General features: G+C 39.2%; 1 protein-coding gene across 3 annotated transcripts in view; it reads left to right on the top strand.

The window, feature by feature from the left end:
- LOC136864311 (mucolipin-3) overlaps positions 1 to 20,271 on the top strand; it is a 226,723-nt gene that overhangs the window by 170,174 nt on the left and 36,278 nt on the right. For all 3 annotated transcript variants that reach the window (XR_010859294.2, XR_010859293.2, XM_067141128.2), the window contains exons 9-12: positions 523 to 630; positions 2,563 to 2,685; positions 2,816 to 3,022; positions 7,450 to 7,601. Coding sequence is in view for 1 of the 3 variants with exons in the window: in XM_067141128.2 (XP_066997229.2) it covers positions 523 to 630; positions 2,563 to 2,685; positions 2,816 to 3,022; positions 7,450 to 7,601 (590 nt within the window). In the remaining 2 variants the exon portion in view is untranslated. The remainder of the gene's footprint in view (positions 1 to 522; positions 631 to 2,562; positions 2,686 to 2,815; positions 3,023 to 7,449; positions 7,602 to 20,271) is intronic.

Genomic DNA, 20,271 nt, shown 5'->3' with positions numbered 1-20,271 from the left:
AACTGCAAACTATCAATATTGATTATAACTAACCTATGTTGACTTTATGTAGAGAAGAAAAAAAAATACGAAGTTACCCAGTAATTGATGTGGCGGTCTTGAGGTTATGGTTATTCATGTTGGAAATGTAGATGAACTGTCGATTATATCCGTGAGTGCTTGCAATTACAGTGTCTCGACTTTTGAGGTTGGGTCGATTTGTCGAAATCTCTGTAACTTTAGATTTCTTGTTTTGTCCGACTGATATATGTATCAAGATTCATCCTCGTCAACTTCCTGTAACCTGATGTCAATAACTTGATGAAAGGAATAGAGTTAATTTGATAGTGATATACACAACTTAAATCTTCTGTATTCTGATAACTACTGAACTGTGCACAATGAAAACCATCCAAAGACCCGGTCGGTCTTGCAGAGCTCCCGATCCATCAACGTCGCTACTCTCATAGCGTTATAATAAGCACATTATTAGCGATTGTGATTGTTCCTGAAATGAGTGCTGACTATTTAAAACTGTTTCAGCATTTTGGTGGTGATCAGTGGAACATCTGTGGTGTTTTACTGGGAACAGGAAATCTTCTAGTGTGGTTTGGAGTTCTGAGATACCTTGGATTTTTTAAAACATACAATGTGAGTATTATTATTATTATTATTATTATTATTATTATTATTATTCAGATGTAACAGTTGTTAAAGACTCTTTAGTTAAAAAGATTTTTGTGTAGTTAATATAATTTTTCTGTGTCCATTTGAAGTGCCTACAATTTCACATACAGAACTTAAAATTTCAGGTTTTCCTTGCTTCTGAATAATACTATCAAAATAGTCTTTAATTTCATGTACAGTACTTTGTTGAAAATTTTATTTCCTAACAAGGAAACCCTTTCAGCTGTAAGTTTCGTAGCTGGGCTGAGTGGCTCAGGCGGTTAAGGCGCTGGCCTTCTGACCCCAACTTGGCAGGTTCGATCCTGGCTCAGTCCGGTGGTATTTGAAGGTGTTTAAATACGTCAGCCTCATGTCTGTAGATTTACTGGCACGTAAAAGAACTCCTGCGGGACTAAATTCTGGCTCCTCGGCGTCTCCAAAAACCGTAAAAGAGTAGTTAGTGGGACGTAAAAACAAATAACATTATTATTATTATTATTATTATTATTATTATTATTATTATTATTATTGTAAATTTCGTACCTGATTGAGATTTGGTACAACTACAGTAGGAATGCTTTATTTAGCCATATCCGTGTTAGTATGATGTCCTAGGATTTCTGATCAGATTCAGTGACCTTAGTTTTACAATTTTCTGGCATCTGCTCCTAATCCTCTTTTCATGGATAAAATGGCAATATGATTAAATATGTTGGAGCCTTAATGTCTTCATTATCTCTCTTCTTGTTTAGTCTTCAGATCTCAATGGACTTGGTAAACCTAATTGTTTTATATGATCAGACACAGGGTTAGTCTACTGCCTCACATTGTTGTAAATTTCGTTCGAAATAAAGCTGATCCTTCTCCAATCGGCTTTAGTTTTTCTTTCCGTTTTTCTCTGTGGCAAATGAAAATTAAAATCCACAGCATGTTTCCAGTTTTAACCGGGTCAGGGCGGGAATGAATGAAGTCCCCCATCTAGTGGCGAGGATAGGAACTGTGCCGGCTGCCGAAGCCTTTCACACTCCTCTGGGGCAATGATTGACAGACAGGTGAAATGAAATATTGGAGTGTGTTGCTGGAATGAAAGATGACAAGGGAAAACTGGAGCACCCGGAGAAAAGTCTGTACCCTCTCCGCTTTGGCCAGCACAAATCTCATGTGAAGTGACCAGGATTTGAACCATGAAACTTAGTGGTGAGAGGCCGGTGTGCTGCCACCTGAGCCACAAAGGTTCCCTTGTATTGAATAACTATTATAATTAATATTTTACACTTGTTAGTGAGCTTAAGGTGTGGTGGTTTCCACATTTGGTGCCTGGGATTATGTTATATTCTTAAAGTTGATTACTTTTTGCCAGTTTAACATCTTGCCTATGAAATTCAATTGCTGGTTATTTTGTAGTAGCCAGTAACTCCTAGTAAACTGATAGGGCTTTGCTCTTTGATCCATCAACTCTTTATCAAATTCTGATCTCAAGGTAAAGTCTCTCATCTCCCAGGGATTGTTAGTGTGCAGGTGCGGATAACTTCTTTGTGAATTATTTTATATGACACTCTGAAGCTATGCTTAGTCTTAGTTTATTCACACTATACAGCCTTGTATATCAAATATTTCATTTCAGAATTCTGTGCTTACCTGCTATTTATATCTTCCAGATACTTCAGATGCTTCTGTGACCAACTTTGTTTCACATTTAGCTATTTTTGTACAATTGACCTCAGTTTAACTGCTTAAATTAAAAAAGTCCTTGTGCATATCATTTGGAATACTGTTGACAATATCTGATTTTATGTTATCTCTAAAGAATATAAAAGGTTGCTCTAGAGTAAGCTTCTTGATACTATATGTTTTTGATTTAAAATCATCATGTAGAATGACATGTATACATATAATTTTATTGTTATTTCTTTCAAGGTTGTTATACTAACATTGAAGAAAGCTGCACCAAAGGTATCCAGGTTCCTTCTCTGTGCTCTCTTGATATATGCAGGATTTACATTCTGTGGTTGGCTTATTTTAGGTCCATATCATATGAAGGTAAGAAATTATGAAAATAGTGGTAGTAAGCAAAAATGATTCTCTAGTCTTAGTGGGTTTGTTTTTAGTGCTCTTTTGTTTTTTTCCATTACTTGCTTTAAACTATTTTCTATTAAATATATGTTCACAGTTCCGTTCTCTTGCCAGTACGTCCGAATGTCTGTTTGCCCTCATCAATGGAGATGACATGTATGCAACATTTTCCATTATGTCCTACAAATCTCCAATGCTCTGGTGGTACAGTCGAATATATCTCTACTGCTTCATTAGCCTGTATATATACGTAGTACTCAGCCTTTTTATATCTGTCATCATCGATGCATACGACACCATAAAGGTAATGAAATTGAAATTTTGAGTTGTTAGCTATATTCTTTGAGATGAAACCTAATTTAAGAATACATAACTTGTACGTAGCCATAGAAAAGTTAAAATATACTGAGAGAGAGAGAGATGGTGGTGGTGATTATTGTTTTAAGAGAAAGTACAACTAGGCAACCATCCTTATGAGAGAGAGAGTAGGAACATGAAAAGGAACACAAAATAGGACAAACACAAGGACAGGTCAGTATGGGAAAGGGAACAATAGGAAAGAGACAAGGACAAACACGAAAATATGAAAGAACGACTACATTCTCCACACTTTCCATCTGTGTTCATTTTTAACTTATGTGTCTTCACTTTTTCTGCATTAGCTTGCTTGTGTAGTAACCTACACTTCCTGCACCAAGACTGGAAATTTGTCAAGATAGCCCATCAATGAATGTTGATACCCACCCTGCTGATGAAGCTGGGGAGCAGAAACTAGCTTGTTCGGGACTGGGATGAAATGGATGTACATATGTGCCAACTCTCCCAATTTAAGGAGGAGACTCTTGCGTTCCTTGCGTTGCTTCCCGAATTCCTGACCAGTTAATTGTTCCTCCCAATTTTAAGGCAATAACTGTAGAACTTAAAGTATGTTTTGAAACTCCCGCTGTTTCAGGATGTAGCTTTGGTGACTTAAGGTCCTTTTCTTATTGGTTATTGTGCATGCCCTAAGTCTTCAGTTGCTATAGGCAAATAAAGGTGCCTCTTATTAGCTGTTATTTGGCTAAAAATCCAATTCTGTTTGGCAGCTTTAAAATGAAAAGTGAACATTGCGATGCTCAAATCTGGTGTTCTTGTTCTCTCTTGCATAGCATCATGTTTTAATTTGTCATAGTCAGTTATTGTGATCAGTTGTTATTGTAGTTTTTTTCCCAAAAAAGGTTATATTAAGTGTTTGTTCATGTAAAAGAGCAAGAGATAATGCTACTCTCCGTGTAAGAGTTTGCTTAATTTATCATATTGGTTAATTCTCTTTTTCTGAAACAATTCTCAAAACAGTTGCTATGTGTTACTTAACTGAGGAAAGGTTCACATTGTTGTATTTTGTACTGTCTCCTGATGTGATTTTTTTGGCATCGCATGGTGAGAAAAGCGATATATCCACAATCTCCCAGTTTTTTGTGTTTGAAGGTTGACAGGTATGGATGTAGAAAACTGGGTTGGTCAGGATAGAACCTGTGTATTTTAAGATGCAGAGATTGTCCTTATCCTTTCGTGTTTGTCCTTATCTCTTCTTTCTATAATGTGTTTTGACACTTGTTTTTTCCTTTCCATTTCTTAAACTTATGAAAAACTTCACATTTCACGAAGATCTTGCTTCACTTCTTCAGAAAGTAAACATTGACACTACATAAACCCAGGAGGCTGTCTTGTCTGAAATTACTTTAGCTAATGTTGAAGTTACCGACTCATTTCTCGAGTGATAAGTTGCCCATCTCACTACAATAAATGTTTGGGTTGTTTAAATTATAAACGACTGAGCGAGTTGGCTGTGCGGTTAGGGGCGCGCAGCTGTGAACATTCATTCGGGAGATCGTGGTTTAAACCCCCAGTGTCGGCCGCCCTAAAGATGGTTTCTATAGTGTCCCATTTTCGCACCAGGTAAATGCTGGGGCTGTAACTTAATTAAGGCCACGGTCACTTCCTTACCATTCCTGGCCCTTTCCTATCCCATCGTCGTGAGAAGACCTATCTGTGTCGATGCAGTGTAAAGTAGATTCTAGAAAATAAATTATAAACAAACTAAGGAGTATATGCAACTTCATGTAATTAAACAGAACAAGATAGACAATAGAGTAATATCCAACCTTCGTGGAAGACAGAGAACTCTTCTGAGATATCCTTTATAGTGTGGGGTGAGCTGATTCTTCAAGCATGATAATACTCAATGTTATGTTACAGAGTGAAAGAGAAAAGGAACCTTTTGAAGTGTGATGTGTGTCAAAATCAGTGGTAAAAGGGAAATTGAAGTGTTCTGGAAAAGAATAATACATTATGCAACAAGCCTGTAATGGCAATATTAAGACGTATGTTTATAAAACAAGCAAAGTGAGTTTTATAATTTCCATACGAGTGTCTTAATTACCATTATAGGTGAGTTGCATATGACTGTTTATGCTCAACCACAATTGTAACACTATTTTTTAAATATTCATAAATTTCTGTCGAGATGTCGCTTGACAGTTGAGTTTACTGCTCAGGCGCTGGGTTATTGATTTTCCGTGACTGGATCAGAGACCTTCACAATCTCATATGTTTGCAAAACTTCGATAGACAGTTCTCATAACCTAGCTTTATTTGAAATACAAATTGCTTATTGTACAGTTGTTGAAGTGAATTTGCCAGATCGTCGCCATAAGACCTATCTGTGTCGGTGCGACGTAAAGCCCATAGCAAAAAAAAAAAAGAATTTGCCAGAATGTGTCGTGTAGTAGTGGAATATTGGAAGTAGAAGGTGCATTGATATTAATATGTGTGTCCGACATGTTTGATTTTGCTATCCTTACCTAATTGGTCAAACATTTGTATCATAATGAAAATCTGAACTCTGATTGGTGGAGAACCTGTATCATAATCAAACTTGAACTATAATGGGCCTCATTAAGATTGTTTTCTGGCATATAATACTTATATTTTGGCATCGTCGAGCATAAATTATGTTTATAGTAGTTCAGAAGAAAGTGCTTGTTAAATGGAATGAACATTTTAAATCAGCATCTGTGAAGAGAAACTCTTCCAATTTTCTTTTTATCTTTAAGTTTGTGAGAAGAAATAGTTTCACAGTTCAGAAAGTTGGAAGAATGGTAAGCAGACTCCAAAATGGGAGTAGATGAAGGAACATCAAAGATGAAATACAGCAGAAGGAAAGTGGTGTCATAGTGAGGTACTTTATAACATTAACTGGACTAATCTCTAAGAGAGTCAGGAATAAAGTACATTTCTCTGGCCTGACCTTACTTTACAATAAGACTTGCACCTTTTCTTCACTGGGACCCCCTTCACCCAAAGACATTACTGTCGCATAACTTATTTACAACCCAGTCATGAAACCTGCACCTTTGTGTGTGAATCCTTATGATGCATGCTACCATATTTACTCACATTAGATAATACACATTTTTTAATGAAAAATATAGACGGTAAGTTAGGCTGCCTAAGTTATTCTTGTAATTCTGATGAACAAAAAATATTAAAAAGAAAGGAAAATACAAGAAATATATGGGGTGTAACAAAAAAGTACAGTACAGTGAAGCTTTCAGGACACATTCCCCACATGTAAAAGAACAACATATATGAGGATGTCTGGAAACAGAACTCATTTTCTATAACTCTACATAGTACATTAATCATGGGAATTGCACAGGAGCAAAATGTACCAGCATACCACATGAAACTCTTTCTTACATAAAATGGTCAATGTGCCCAGTGAACTTTCTGCAAATGGACTCAAACCTTGGTCAGTGAATTCTGTTAATACACTGTGTACTGAGGAAATCATAAACCTGATCATATTACCTTCTTTTAAATAATTTGAGAGTTTGCTACAGTTCTTAATTGACTTGGGCTGATCAAGAGGTCACTGCATGTGTAAAATATTATTTGACTATCCAGTGTTAGGAAGTTGAGAAACCCATGCACCTGGGTCTTTTGAGATTGTTTCTCTTTGTCACTGGTAGATTGTTTGAAACAAATGTATGATAGTCTTTCTGTCTTGCTGTTGATTCTTACAGCAATAAACTTCTGGTAATTCTTCAGAGTGAGAGAACAGGAGCTGTAATTCATGAATTACTCGTGCATATGTTTAAAACTTTTCTACGCAGTTTACAGTTCTTCTAATTAAATTCAGAAACAGTTCCATTTTTCTGTGTGACCTTAACATTATGCTCCATAAAAGCCGTCATTTAAAAAATGGTAACATGAAATGACCAGAAATATGGAATATAACTACCCAAAAAGAAGAAATCCATGATAACCAGTGTGACATTAGTATAATTAATGGAAAGGGAAAAATAATGATAGCAAACTGTAAATCAAGTCATATACAGAAAGATAGGGACACCAAAACGTAAGAGTGATGCTATAAAATACACAGTGACAGGTCAGTACAGGAAGAGAGGGAAATAAAAAGAATAATCTTATTTGGGACTTAAAAGAAATGAATGTAGAACTACTAGGATTGAGGAAAGCCAGTTTATTTTAAGACATCAATATGTGGAGATTTTTCTTATCTTTTTGTTTTCTTTATTTCTCTCTTCCCACACTGACCTTCACTGTGATGTTGCTATTGTGTGTTCCTTTCAGTGTTTCTGTCTTTATGAGTGTGACATTACTCTTTTAAATATATGGAATAATTTACCATTGCATTTATAACTTGCATATTAATTTCTCTTACAGTTGTACTACAAAAATGGCTTCCCCAAGAGTGATGTGCTGCAGTTTGTCACATCAGTTCCTGAACAACCATTCTGTGCAACTTACCGTAGAAGTTCTTCTGCTTCAGAGTCGTTCATGGACCTGGTGGACAGGTTTTGCTACTGCTGTAAAAGGTAGAGGTGGCCCAAATTATGCTAGAGAGAGAGAGAGAGAGAGAGAGAGAGAGAGAGAGAGAGAGAGAGAGAGAGTGAGAGTATGTGTGTGTGCAGACAACTTCGTAACAATGGGGATACATGTATGTTTCAAAACCAGTCACTCAATTAGATGTCATTGTTGTTCCTGAAACAGTTACTTGTGGTGAAAGTTTCTTTCATGGTTACAGCCATCATAAGGTCATTCTGAAACTAAATTGCTTGGCAAGCTTCTGAGCAGTTGGTGGATTACAGCCTTGAAGGTCAGTGTAATACTGTAATCAAGTATACAGATTGGGTACTGTATCCTACTATGTTTGTAGAGGGAGTCAAATATGTTCTTAGCGAGCTCGATAGCTGCAGACGCTTAAGTGCGGCCAGTATCCAGTATTCGGGAGATAGTTGGTTCGAACCCCATTGTCGGCAGCCCTGAAGATGTTTTTCCGTGGTTTCCCATTGTCATACCAGGCAAATACTGGGGTTGTACCTTAATTAAAGCCACGGCCGCTCCCTTCTCACTCCTAGCCCTTTCCTGTCCCATCGTCGCCATAAGACCTATCTGTGCTGGTGCGACGTAAAGCAACTTGTAAAAAAAAAAAAAATTCTTATTCACTCTCCTTCATATGAGACAGCAGCTAGTTTTGTCGTGAGGCAATTCATAGCTCTCTCCATTAGATACTGTATTTTGTAGTGAAGGGAGTGTAATCTTTCGTCTTGAAGTTGGCATCCTAGTGAATAAGTCTTCCGGTAAAATAAAACCATAACTGCAAACCCTTGGTCCTGCAAAGAAATGATATAGCCCAGTGCTTAAACATTAATGGCACGACGAGAGTTATAAATACACTAAGATTTTCAGTCTATCGATCACGTACCTTCATAAATCAAAATGGGTGCTTTCATTCTCTGATCGGCTGACAAGATCCGATGTGAGCTGATGCTCTGTGAATCGTAAAACTGCCATGATCCGATGAGATTTGATGCCATCAAGGCTGTTTTCAAATGCAGTGTGTTCAGATTTAACACAACAGATGTCTTCCGTATGCTTGTTGGCTGATCCATGGTATCTCTAGCTACAAGTACACACAATTTTCTCTCTGAAAAAGACATTCTTATTTTGTTTCTTTCCGAGGTTGGCATGCACTGGCCATGTTGTGCATCATGAACGTTGCGCATCAAATCTTGTATCACATGGTCTGTGTATGTTTGGCTGGAGGTATTGTTTTTATTATTTTTTGTTATTCTACTGCAAATTTCTGCGGGATAAGATGGCAAAATACTTACGTGATGTGTGACGAAGACATTCAGGCTACGTTGTTAGGAATTGACATCGGGTGTGATATTTCTTTTAGTGAGTATGAAAACAGTGAGGCAGACAGTGACAGTTCATGCGGCACAGATATTAGGCCTAATGGTGTAACCTTTTTCAGCCTCCCCTCCTCCTCCTCCTGATGATGATGATGATGATGATGATGATGATGATGAAAGTGAAAATGATAATCTTACTTTGAATTGGTTTGATGCAGGTCAGCATTACGGTGAACCTAACCACAGTGTCCTACCAATACAATATGCCTTCGTATTTTTCACAGCTTCACTTCTAACCCTTCGTGTTACTGAAACAAATTGATATGCCAAACAATTTTTTGAAAAGAACACTAATCTCTCTCCATCATCCAGAGTGAAAAGCTGAATGAAAAAAGGTTACTGCTGCAGAGATGAAAGGGTTCATAGCATGCATTCTAAATATCGGAATAATTAGAAAACCAACAATGGAGTCCTACTGGTCTTCTTCTCCATCCCAGTACTTGCCCTGGTTCCATGATACACTTACGAAAATGGAAATTGCGACACTATGAAGGCATTGGTCGTTTGTGTTGATTTTCAAGATATGGAATGATGCCGTGTAGAAATGTAAACGATCAAAGTTTCAGACCCATTGGATTGTTGCTACAGGTCTCCCCACGTGATTGGTCGCGGAGGAATCAACTCCAGTATACGGACTCTGGTGTAGCGTAGTTGACTTACAGTCTGTGCAGTGAAGTGTTCCCCGTCAAACATGCCTCGATGACAGAGAAGAGCACGCTATCAACAACTGTCGCCGTTTGAGAGGGATCGGATAATTGGGCTGTGTGAGGCTGGATTATCGCTAAGGACTATTGCTGCACGTGTTGGCCGACAGGCATCTATGGTACAATATGTATGGCAGCAGTAGTCAAATTAAGGTACCCACACTCGTAGACCTGTCACAGGCCTACCGCAACAGACAACTGTGAGAGAGGATCGCCGCATCATTCGGATGGCCTGGATGGAACTCCATGCAACAGCAGCGCAAATTCGAGCAGCTGTGGCACCCCACATTACACAACAAACTGTTGGTAATCGCGTGCGTGCAGCTGGCTTACGAGCCCATGTCCCTGCAGAAGGTGTTCCATTGACCCCACAACAGTGACGTGTAAGGCTGGCCTGGTGTCGAGAAAGATCGACTTGGGTCGACGAATGGCATAGGGTCGTCTTTAGTGATGAATCGTGCTTCTGTCTTGCCCGCAGTGATCGCCGGAATCGTGTGCGCCGACGTACTGGAGAGAGGAGCCGCCCAGATCTTATTGTAGAGAGGCACACAGGGCCAACACCAAGCATTATGGTCTGGGGAGCTATTGGCTTTAATGTGAAATCACAATTAGTGCTTGTTGAGGGCACTATGACTGCTCGACAGTACGTTAATAGGGTACTCAATCCAGTGGTTGTCCCTATGATGGTGAGCATTGCTAATGGGATGTTTCAGCAGGGCAATGCCCGGGTTCACACTGCACCCATCTCCAGAGAAGCTCTCCATGACATCACAACCTTAGAATGGCCCGCCAGATCCCCGGACCTCAGTCCTGTTGAGCATGTGTGGGACATGATGGATCGACAACTGGCCAACCGTCCTCAGCCACCCACAACTTTGGAACAACTGACCCGTGCAGTGCAGCAAGCATGGGCCACAATTCCTCAGGAAGCGATCCAGGGGCTTATTGACTCCATGCCTCGACGAATTCATGAATGTATTGCAGCTCATGGTGGGCACATCCTGTATTCATTGTTCTCCAAACTTGCGGTCAGAGGGACCTGAGAGTGTAATCATCAAATCACAACCGAACACTTGCCCTGCATGTTCAATTGCAGCAATGTAGCACCACTCCTTCTGGGTGTTGCAATTTCCATTTCCTTCAGTGTATGTTGCCAAGAAACAGATTTCATCTCCTGCTAAAAATTTTCCAGATGCACTTTATCGCCGCATCAAGAATTACCGTATGTGTAGGCCTAGATAAGAGTTGTTGGAATTAAGGGCCATACCCAGCTGAAACAGTACCTTTCTAACAAGCACCAACATCAGTGGGGGATAAAGTTGTGGATGTTCTGCAACTCTGTTATGAACTTTTGTCTGGCCTTTATTGTTTATTATTTATTTCTCCATGCTTCTAGCCAGATATCTCTACCAAAATGGCACATTTTTAATTGGTACAATTAGGAAAATCAAAAATTCATATCTAAAGATCTTCTGTCAAAATTCAAAGTGGGTGAGAAGAAATATTTTAGAAGGGATCCTATCTTGGTTGCAGGCTATAGAGAAAAGCAAACTCAAAAATACTACTGTCAACAAACTCCAGCACCAGGGATGACAAAAAAAGAAGATAAAATTATAAAAAATTAAAGAAACGATGTGGTAAAACCTGAAATAGGTTTTTTTTTTTGTTTTTTTTTTTTTTTTTTTTTTTTGTTTTTTTTTTTTTTTTTTTTTTTTTACCGAGCTCGATAGCTGCAGTCGCTTAAGTGCGGCCAGTGTCCAGTATTCAGGAGATAGTGGGTTCGAACCCCACTGTCGGCAGCCCTGAAGATGATTTTCCGTGGTTTCCCATTTTCACACCACGCAAATGCTGGCGCTGTACCTTAAGTAAGGCCACGGCTGCTTCCTTCCCAGTCCTAGCCCCGTCCCGTCCCATCGTCACCATAAGACTTATGTGTGTCGGTGCGACGTAAAGCAACTTGCAAAAAAAAATATATATATATAGTTTCAGCATATAATAACTGCATGGGTGGGATTGACACATTTAATATGATGTATTGCTGACTGGATGAGCGCAAAACTGTCAGATACTGGAAGAAAGTTGCATTTAACTTTTTTGGGCGAATGATTGTACATTTATAGATTTTATATAAAGAAAATATCAGACCTAAAAAAAACCAGTGACCAGATTACAGTTCACAGCTTCAATAATAAGAACTTTGGTGAATGAGAAAAGAACTGGCGTGCAAGAGGAACCAGTTAGATGAAATGTAATTAAATTTCCTGGAACAAAGGAAAGTGTGTGTTGTGTATGTTCTACAAAGGATGCTAAGAGGAAAAGATGTAGGTCTGCCTACAGAAATTGTTAAAAGGGTCTCCATCTAGACTGTTTTCCTAATCACAAGTGTCCGATGGCATTTGCCAAAAAAATGTAAAAGTAAAATTATTTTGACAGTTTTAAATATAGACATTTCAAACTTGAAGCATTAAGACTGCATACTTCAGTGTTTCTAACAGTGCCATTAAATTTTATACATACATGAGTCTTCATTATAGACCATTATGTCTTTCAGCGTTTAGTCTGCAAGCCTCTGTCAATTTACAAAATGCTGCCACAATCCTAGTAACTAGTTCTGTGGCCTTGTTTAGTTCTGTACCTCTTATCTTTAAATTGTTAGAAGCTGAGGCTAACCATCATCATCTTGGTCTCCCTCTACTTCCCTTACCCTCCACATCAGAGTCCATTTTCCTCCTAGGTGAACTACCTATCCTTTTCCACTGGAATTGTCCATCAATTTGAGACATTCCCTTCTCCAAGATAATTTGCTTCAATTCAACTATTATAAATTTGCTATCAAACCCAACCCTATGGCGCAACAGCCCCAAGGGGCCATGGCCTACCAAGCGACTGTTGCTCAGCCCGAAGGCCTGCAGATGAGGTGTTGTGTGGTCAGCATGACGAATCCTCTCCGCCTTTATTCTTGGCTTTCTAGACCAAGGCCACCATCTCACCATCAGATAGCTCCTCAGTTGTAGGCTGAGTGGACCTCGAACATGCCCTCAATCCAGGTAAAAATCCCTGTCATGGCTGGGAATCGAACCTGGGGCCTCCGGGTAAGATGCAGGCACGCTACCTCTACACTTCAGGATAAATTTGCTATCAGTCGAAGAGAATCTGGAAGTGGTTGCAGTAGTGCTTTACAAGGTAAATGGCAAAAATCCAAACAATTCTATCTGATCTATCTGTTTGTTTATTGCTTTCTCTCCTGGTGCATGCTTTCTAGTTGAAGCCCATGGGCGACGTGCGTGTTTGGTTCTGAGATGATAGGGGTGAAGAGAAACCCGGTGTCAGCACATAGCCTACTTTTGTTGAATTAATGACACCAAGAGGTCTGTTCTGGCTTAATGTAGTCATCCGACAGATGAATCGCCATCAACAGCGTCGTATGCCCTCACTGCATATGAACACTCTGGAGTGCTTTGGAATTGAATGCAGGCTTTTGGCATTCGGTGTAGTGATTAGAAATTTTATACTATCATATCTCCTACCCTACCGACCAAAATTTTGATGGTGAAATTTTTTTCCACCAACAGGACACAAACCGGTTAACCACAGGGTCAGACCATATAGATTTGATGCCATAATGACCATGGCCACAAGTCAGGCCAAGTCTCTATTGTAAATTTCAAATAAAAGGCACTACATTTATTTAAATGGTCCTCTTTGGAAGAAATTGTCCAGTTCTTAGACCTGTAATATGGAGTTCATCCTATAGTTGCATCTGCCCTTTCTCTGAGCTTATTGGCTGTAATCTTGGATTATATTACGGAGACTACTTGGGTGTATTTGTTAACTTAAGTGATGTCATCTAAGAATACAGGGTGAACTTTAATAAAACTGACAAAGTGCAGGGACTCATTCCTGACTGGAAATGGAGGAAAAATGTCCTACGAACATGTGTCCGAAAATGGACGGTGTGCGTGCAACGACAACAAATAGTCCCGGAACACAGTACATACCTGAATCGCATCCATGTCGCAGCAGATGTTCAAAGTGGCCTCCATGGGCTGCAGTGCACGCGTTCAGATGTCGTATCATGGATTGCCTCACTCCTTCGCACATTCCGGCCTCTCACCGAATAGCGTCACAGGCGTCGTGAACATGCTGTTGAAGGGTCTGCACATCAGGAACTGGTTCAGCATACACAATGCTTTTCAGATGTCCCCAGAGGTAAAAATCCAGGGGGTTTAAGTCCGGTGATCTAGGAGGCCATGCAACAGGGCCTCCGCGTCCTATCCAGCGCCTGGGGAAGATGATGTTGAGGTGTTGGCGAACTGGAATGCGGAAGTGGGGTGGTGCTCCATCATGCAGAAACCACATAACATGTCTTATTGCCACAGGCACATTCTCAAGCAAGAGTATTTTGCAGGAAGTCCAGGTACGTTCCTCCGTTGAGGCATTGTGGAATAATAACTGGTCCAAGAATGTGGTCACCAAGAATCCCTGCCCAAACATTAATGCTGAACAAATGCTGTTGAGACACTTCAACCATTCCCCAGGGTTTTTCTGTAGCCCACAGATGAAGATTATGCAGATTGACGATGCCATTTCTGGTGAAGGTTGCTTCATCGGTAAAGAGGACTGACGACAGAAATCCCGTAACTGTGATGGCCTGGTGCAAAAACCATCGAAAAAATCCTTCCTGTAGAGGGAAATCCGCTGCTGATAATCCTTGCACTCCTTGCAGGTGATGGGGATAATAGTGGTTGTCATGCAGGATACACATACTGTAATCGTAGTCTGGCTTACACCATGTTGGCGGGCCACTTGCGTGGAGCATGTAATAGGGTTCGTCTCAATGTCGTGTAGAACCTGTTCCTCCAGATCTGGTGTACGCACAGTCCGCCGCCTCCCTACACGTTCGTCTGTCTGAAAGGACCCATGATCATACAAATGCCCAAAAATGGCTTGAAGCGTTGTGTGATGTGGTTGGTGTCTGTGAGGGTACTCGTTTTGGTATAGTCGTGCTGCCTCTCGACAGTTTCCATTGGCTTGGCCGTACACAAACACCATCTCGGCTTGTTCCCGACATGAATACCGGACCATTCTGCTTCCGACAATACTCTGCTTCAATCACTATCTGCAACAGAAGAAACACACTTCAAGTAGTCAGGGAAAATTTCATTCGTCAGTGCCATCTACCATTGCAACGATGCATTTCCAGACACATGTTCATGGGACATTTTTCCCTCCATTTCCAGTCAGGAATAAGTCCCTGCAGTTTGTCGGTTTTATTAAAGCTCACTCTGTATATTGCCATACCCTTGTTTCCTGTATGAAACACTGTTTACTCCTTCATGAAAGAAACATTTGCCACTATTTGTTTTCAACATAAGCCAATATACAGCATATTCCTCTCGGACTATGCTCGTAAGATTTTCTATTCTTCACTGTCTAGTCATTCCTGTTTTACGTGGATATAATCACTGTGCGAGTGAGACTGTCATGCTCCATGTCCCGCAATAAAGTTGCGTGTGGGTTGGTTGTGTGAATGGGACTCATCTGCGCCGAGATTGACTGTATGTACAAGTTCGCTGTACTCTCCAGTAGACCGGGAGCGGAAGGGTTTTTTGTTCATCTTTAGTATTTTTGAGAGATGCATTTCCTTATAGTCATTAGTTAGGTGTACTTGTATTTTGAAGTTTTACAATAGTTAGTGTAATGCAATATTATTAGTCTTCTCATTTGTTGCTGGTGAAGGATACAAGTTTTTATTGTTGATTTAGTAACTTACTATTGCTGCACATTGAAGCCTGTCTGTCTCTCCTCGTTTTCCTTCGTAATTTCTTGATTGTAATACTATTTTTGCGATATATATCATTGTAGTACTGTTTGTTGAATATGTAGCAGCACTGGGTATCGCATATTACTGCAAATAAGTGCTGTCTCAGGATACATTTATTAGGGAAGGTAACTTAACATTTTATTTATGGATCCTCCATTGTTGGAAGTAAATACTGCAACTTTAATAATTTAGGATGAAGGTGTGGGTGTAGACTGTTCTCCAAACAATGTTTATTTGCAGCATAGATATTTGATCATAAAAATATTGTTGTTCAGTAGAAGTATAATATTGAAAATATGGAAGATATTGAAATGAATGTAATATTAATGTAATATATTGGCATGCCTATGAATTGTGAGGACAACTAGTACTAATGTTAAACTACTTTTATCAGTCTCTTTTGAGCAGTTCTGACAGTGATTTTACTTACAGGTACTCTTGTCATATACTGCAGGGTTCTTATTATTATAATCATGTATAATTATGAAATTTCACTTCATAATGAATTTGTAATACTGTCAATAAATTCATAGTAAATGTAAGGTAACTACTGGAATAGCTCTCTCCTCTCAGTAGTTCATCTGACAAGTACTACAAAAGTTTTGCAGATTACATATTGACTGCAAGGAGAGAGAGAGAGAGAGAGAGAGAGAGAGAGAGAGAGAGAGTGTGGGTGGGTGTGGGTAAATGTTTCTTGACATTTTAAATGGAGCAGCTGGTTAGTTTAGTTGCTTTCCTTCTAAGCTTGAGGTTGCACAAGTGAATTCCAGCATTTTAATGATGATAATAATGGTGTATGGCCTACGGAGAGGCCTGGTGCAGGTCTTTTTCTAGTAGACGTCCTATTAGGCGACCTGCATATCGATGAAGATGAGGGCCCTACCTAGGATGATTTCTAATGTTGAATACGCCACACACACCCAGCCCCCAAGCCATTGGAATTAACCAATTAAGGTTAAAATCCCCGGCCCGGCTGGGAATCGAACCCGGGACCCTCTGAACCGAAGGCCAGTACGCTGACCATTCAGCCAACGAGTCGGACATTTTACTAATGAGTATTAGAGATAGCTTAAATCTGAACTATCTGCTGGTAAATTCACTGACTATTAAGGGATCACTTTCATGACACAAATTTGACTGCCATTTCCAGTGGGCAGGTAGTTAATCGTCGGTCTTGTGTTCCCAACAGGTTCAATCTGAACTGAGGTCGTGGCATTTTAGATTGCTTAAATGTGGCAGCTCTGTGTAATAGGCTTCATAGATAGTAAATCATTCTTGCCGGACAAAATTCTGACATCCTGGCATTTGTTAGGAGTTGGATCAGACATTATATAGATAAAGTTATCATTAAAATTGTGGCAGTCTGAAGTCCGTTAAGATCATTCCAAGGGCATTAAAAAAAAAATTCATTCTGCACATATGAGGGCGAATCAATAAATAATCTGCAGAACTGAATTGAGGCAAAAATAATCAAAGTAACTTTCTGACATTTATTTCACTTTTCCACATATTCCCCCTGTACATTCAGGCACTTATCCCATCTCTTTACAAGTCCTTGAAAGCCAGCAGCAAAGAAGTCCTCATAGATTACGGCATCATCTGTATCAAAATGACAGCCACCCAAATGATTTTTTTTTTTTAGGGGCTCAAACAGATGAAAATCACTGGGGGGCTAAGTGAGGACTGTACGGTGGATGTTCCAAGCATTCCAGTTGACACCTCCGCAGACTTTCGTGTGGAGCGTGGCATTGTATGGAAGTGAAACATGGACGATAACTAGCTCAGAAAGAAAGAGAATAGAAGCTTTTGAAATGTGGTGTTACAGAAGAATGCTGTGGGTGAGATGGATAGATCGAATCACGAATGAAGAGATACTGAGTCGAATTGGTGAGAGGAGATCGATTTGGCTAAATTTGATGAGAAGAAGGGATAGAATGGTAGGACACATCTTAAGGCACCCAGGACTTGTTCAGTTGGTTTTTGAAGGAAGTGTAGGTGGTAAGAACGGTAGGGGTAGACTAAGGTATAAATATGACAAGCAGATTAGAGCAGATGTAGGATACAATAGTTACGTAGAAATGAAAAGGTTAGCACAGGATAGGGTGGCATGGAAAACTGCATCAAACCAGTCTATGGACTGATGACTCAAACAACCACCACCTCCGCAGGACGACCAGGACGCTCCCCGTCTCTGATGCTTTTCCTTCCATGGTTAAACTTCTGGATCCAATTGAACACAGCTTTCACCATAGACGGGATGCATTTCACGATGCACTTCTTCTGTGGACAGTCCTTTGGCCCGCAAAAAAACGCACAACTGCAGACTGTTCTTCTCGTTTACAGTCATGCAACACATGTGCCATCGTGCACTAACAGTCTCTGACTGACTGCCTGCGAGATGTCGTACAACAAGCATACATATGCTGCCATCTGCTGGCAAAACTTACGCGCATAATTTCAAATGGTATAAGGCACCCACATGTTTGCAACTTATTTATTGACTCACCCTCATACTGGTAGTATTCATTCATTGACAGGTGTCATTAGATCCTAAGGTAGAAAGGTAGTCTAAGGCATATAGAAAGAATACGGAGTGTTTCTCTTCCTTTTTAATGTGTATTGTCAGATGACATAGCCAGTTCAATTTCTATATTATGTTCACACACACACAGATACACAATTTCATTTAGACAATAGTGGATTATGACAATTTTAAAAATCTAATTTTAATGCAACATACTGTACTTTTTTATGTGCACATTTTCAACATTGAAATTTACATAGCAAATTCAGTGTAGCTGAAGTTGTCTCAAATAGGGACGAAACCTGTCCTACAAAAAAAAAAAAAAAAAAAAAAAAAAAAAAAAAAAAAAAAAAGTTAATGATCTTGTATTTTTAGTGATTTGTATTAAAAAGATGGAATTATAAATCACTGAAAGAGTGATAATTGAATGTCAATATGGATCCAATATGATATTCATCACTAGGGCTCGGATGTTTAGGAAAAGTTGTATTTTTTCTTTGTCTCTGTTTTCTTGCCTGATTGGATTTTGGTGGAAATCAGGTGGTTATTGTCTCAATTAAGTGATTTTTACTTGTCATATAAATGCATATTTTGGCTATTTTTTGTTATAAGGTCATATTTTGAGCTATTTTCGTAGAAACTTCATATTTCGGCGGTTTGGCGACAGCTGTAGCTGTGCAAAATCATCCTCAACTTTCTGAATGAGAACTAGTATTCATAAAACTGCTTTTCCATATCACATCTGTAGTTAATACAGGTGGAATACTCTGCCTCTTCAATCAAGATTGTTTTCCAACAGTTTGTCAGAATGTCTGGCATATATTACGTCGAACTTTGGAATTATATCGGGTGCATTTACTCGTTTAGAAGCTGCTAGCTTAGAAATTCATGCAAGTATTGAAATTATGAGAAGTTTTGAACATTCAGCACAACAATCGCATAAAATACTTGGCGTCAGTGTAAAAATAAAACTTCAAAATGTGCTCGATCGAAGTGATGGTTTTCGCTGTGTGTGCAAGAGAAATGATGTTCTTAGAGGATAAGGTACCAGTGCATTTCAAGATGAGTGCATACTCGATAGCAGTGATTGCATATTATTTAAATATGCACCAATAACGTCTTGTGACGTAGAAAGGAGCTTCTCTTCTTACAAGAATGTGTTAAGTGATAATCAGAGGTCTTTCGCGCCTGATGCTTGGAAGATGAATCTTGTCATACACTTCAATACCACCCATGGAGAAGAATGAAAAAAGTTGTGAGTTTGCACTGTTTGCCCTGCCGCCCTACCATAGTATATCGAAAGACATCTACTTAATTTGTTTCGTGGTGCTCAGTTTAAACTTTAAGGCACTTGAATAATATTAATGTAATCTGAGCTCAAACGTTCCAAAATATTTTTAAAAATAGATTGATTTCTAGTTTACTCATATTTCAAACCGCCAGTGAAGTGTGCAAACATGTTTTGACATTTAAAATGTTGTATGGCCTGATAATCTTAGCAAAATTTGTAGGGCCTACTTTATAGGTATGTATTCACAAATGTTTGATAAGTGAATCGAGGAGAATAGACTGTGAATAACTGCTAAACATGTATATTAAGAAAATTAATATGAAAGTAAGAATAAAGAATTTAGTTAACAAACACGTATCAAAGGATTTGCCGTTTCGATTTATAACTTATTTTAAAATGACCATATTTAGATTAATCATTTTGGGGTCATATTTTGTTATTTTTACGTCATATTTCATCACTTTTGAGGTCATATTGCTTATTTTGGCCATTTTTAGGTCTTAAACATCCGAGCCCTATTCATCACATGCAGTGTAGTTCAAGATCTGTATAAGATCTGAACAAGATCTGAACTAGAACAAAGGTCTGGTCTGTTAGCATCTTTGTCTTTTTCACAGGTCTTGTATATTTGTGTAAATATTATAGTATTCTCTATACAAAGTGGCTTGTCATTCCTGTACTTGAATTTATACTAGGGAATTCCTATGGGATCTCAAGTCACTGTTCAGGAGCGCACAGCTGTGAGCTCACATCTGGGAGATAGTGGGTTCGAATCCCACTGTCGGCAGCCCTGAAGATGGTTTTCCGTGGTTTCCCATTTTCACACCAGGCAAATGCTGGGGCTGTACCTTAATTAAGGCCATGGCTGCTTCCTTTCTATTCCTAGGCCTTTCCTGTCCCATCATCATCATAAGACCTATCTGTGTCGGTGCGACATAAAGCAA

Source organism: Anabrus simplex, chromosome 2, assembly GCF_040414725.1.
Source record: "Anabrus simplex isolate iqAnaSimp1 chromosome 2, ASM4041472v1, whole genome shotgun sequence".
NCBI classification, from domain to species: Eukaryota; Metazoa; Arthropoda; class Insecta; order Orthoptera; family Tettigoniidae; genus Anabrus; species Anabrus simplex.
Note: the sequence above shows the minus strand (reverse complement) of the source record. Positions and strands in the feature narration are given on the sequence as shown.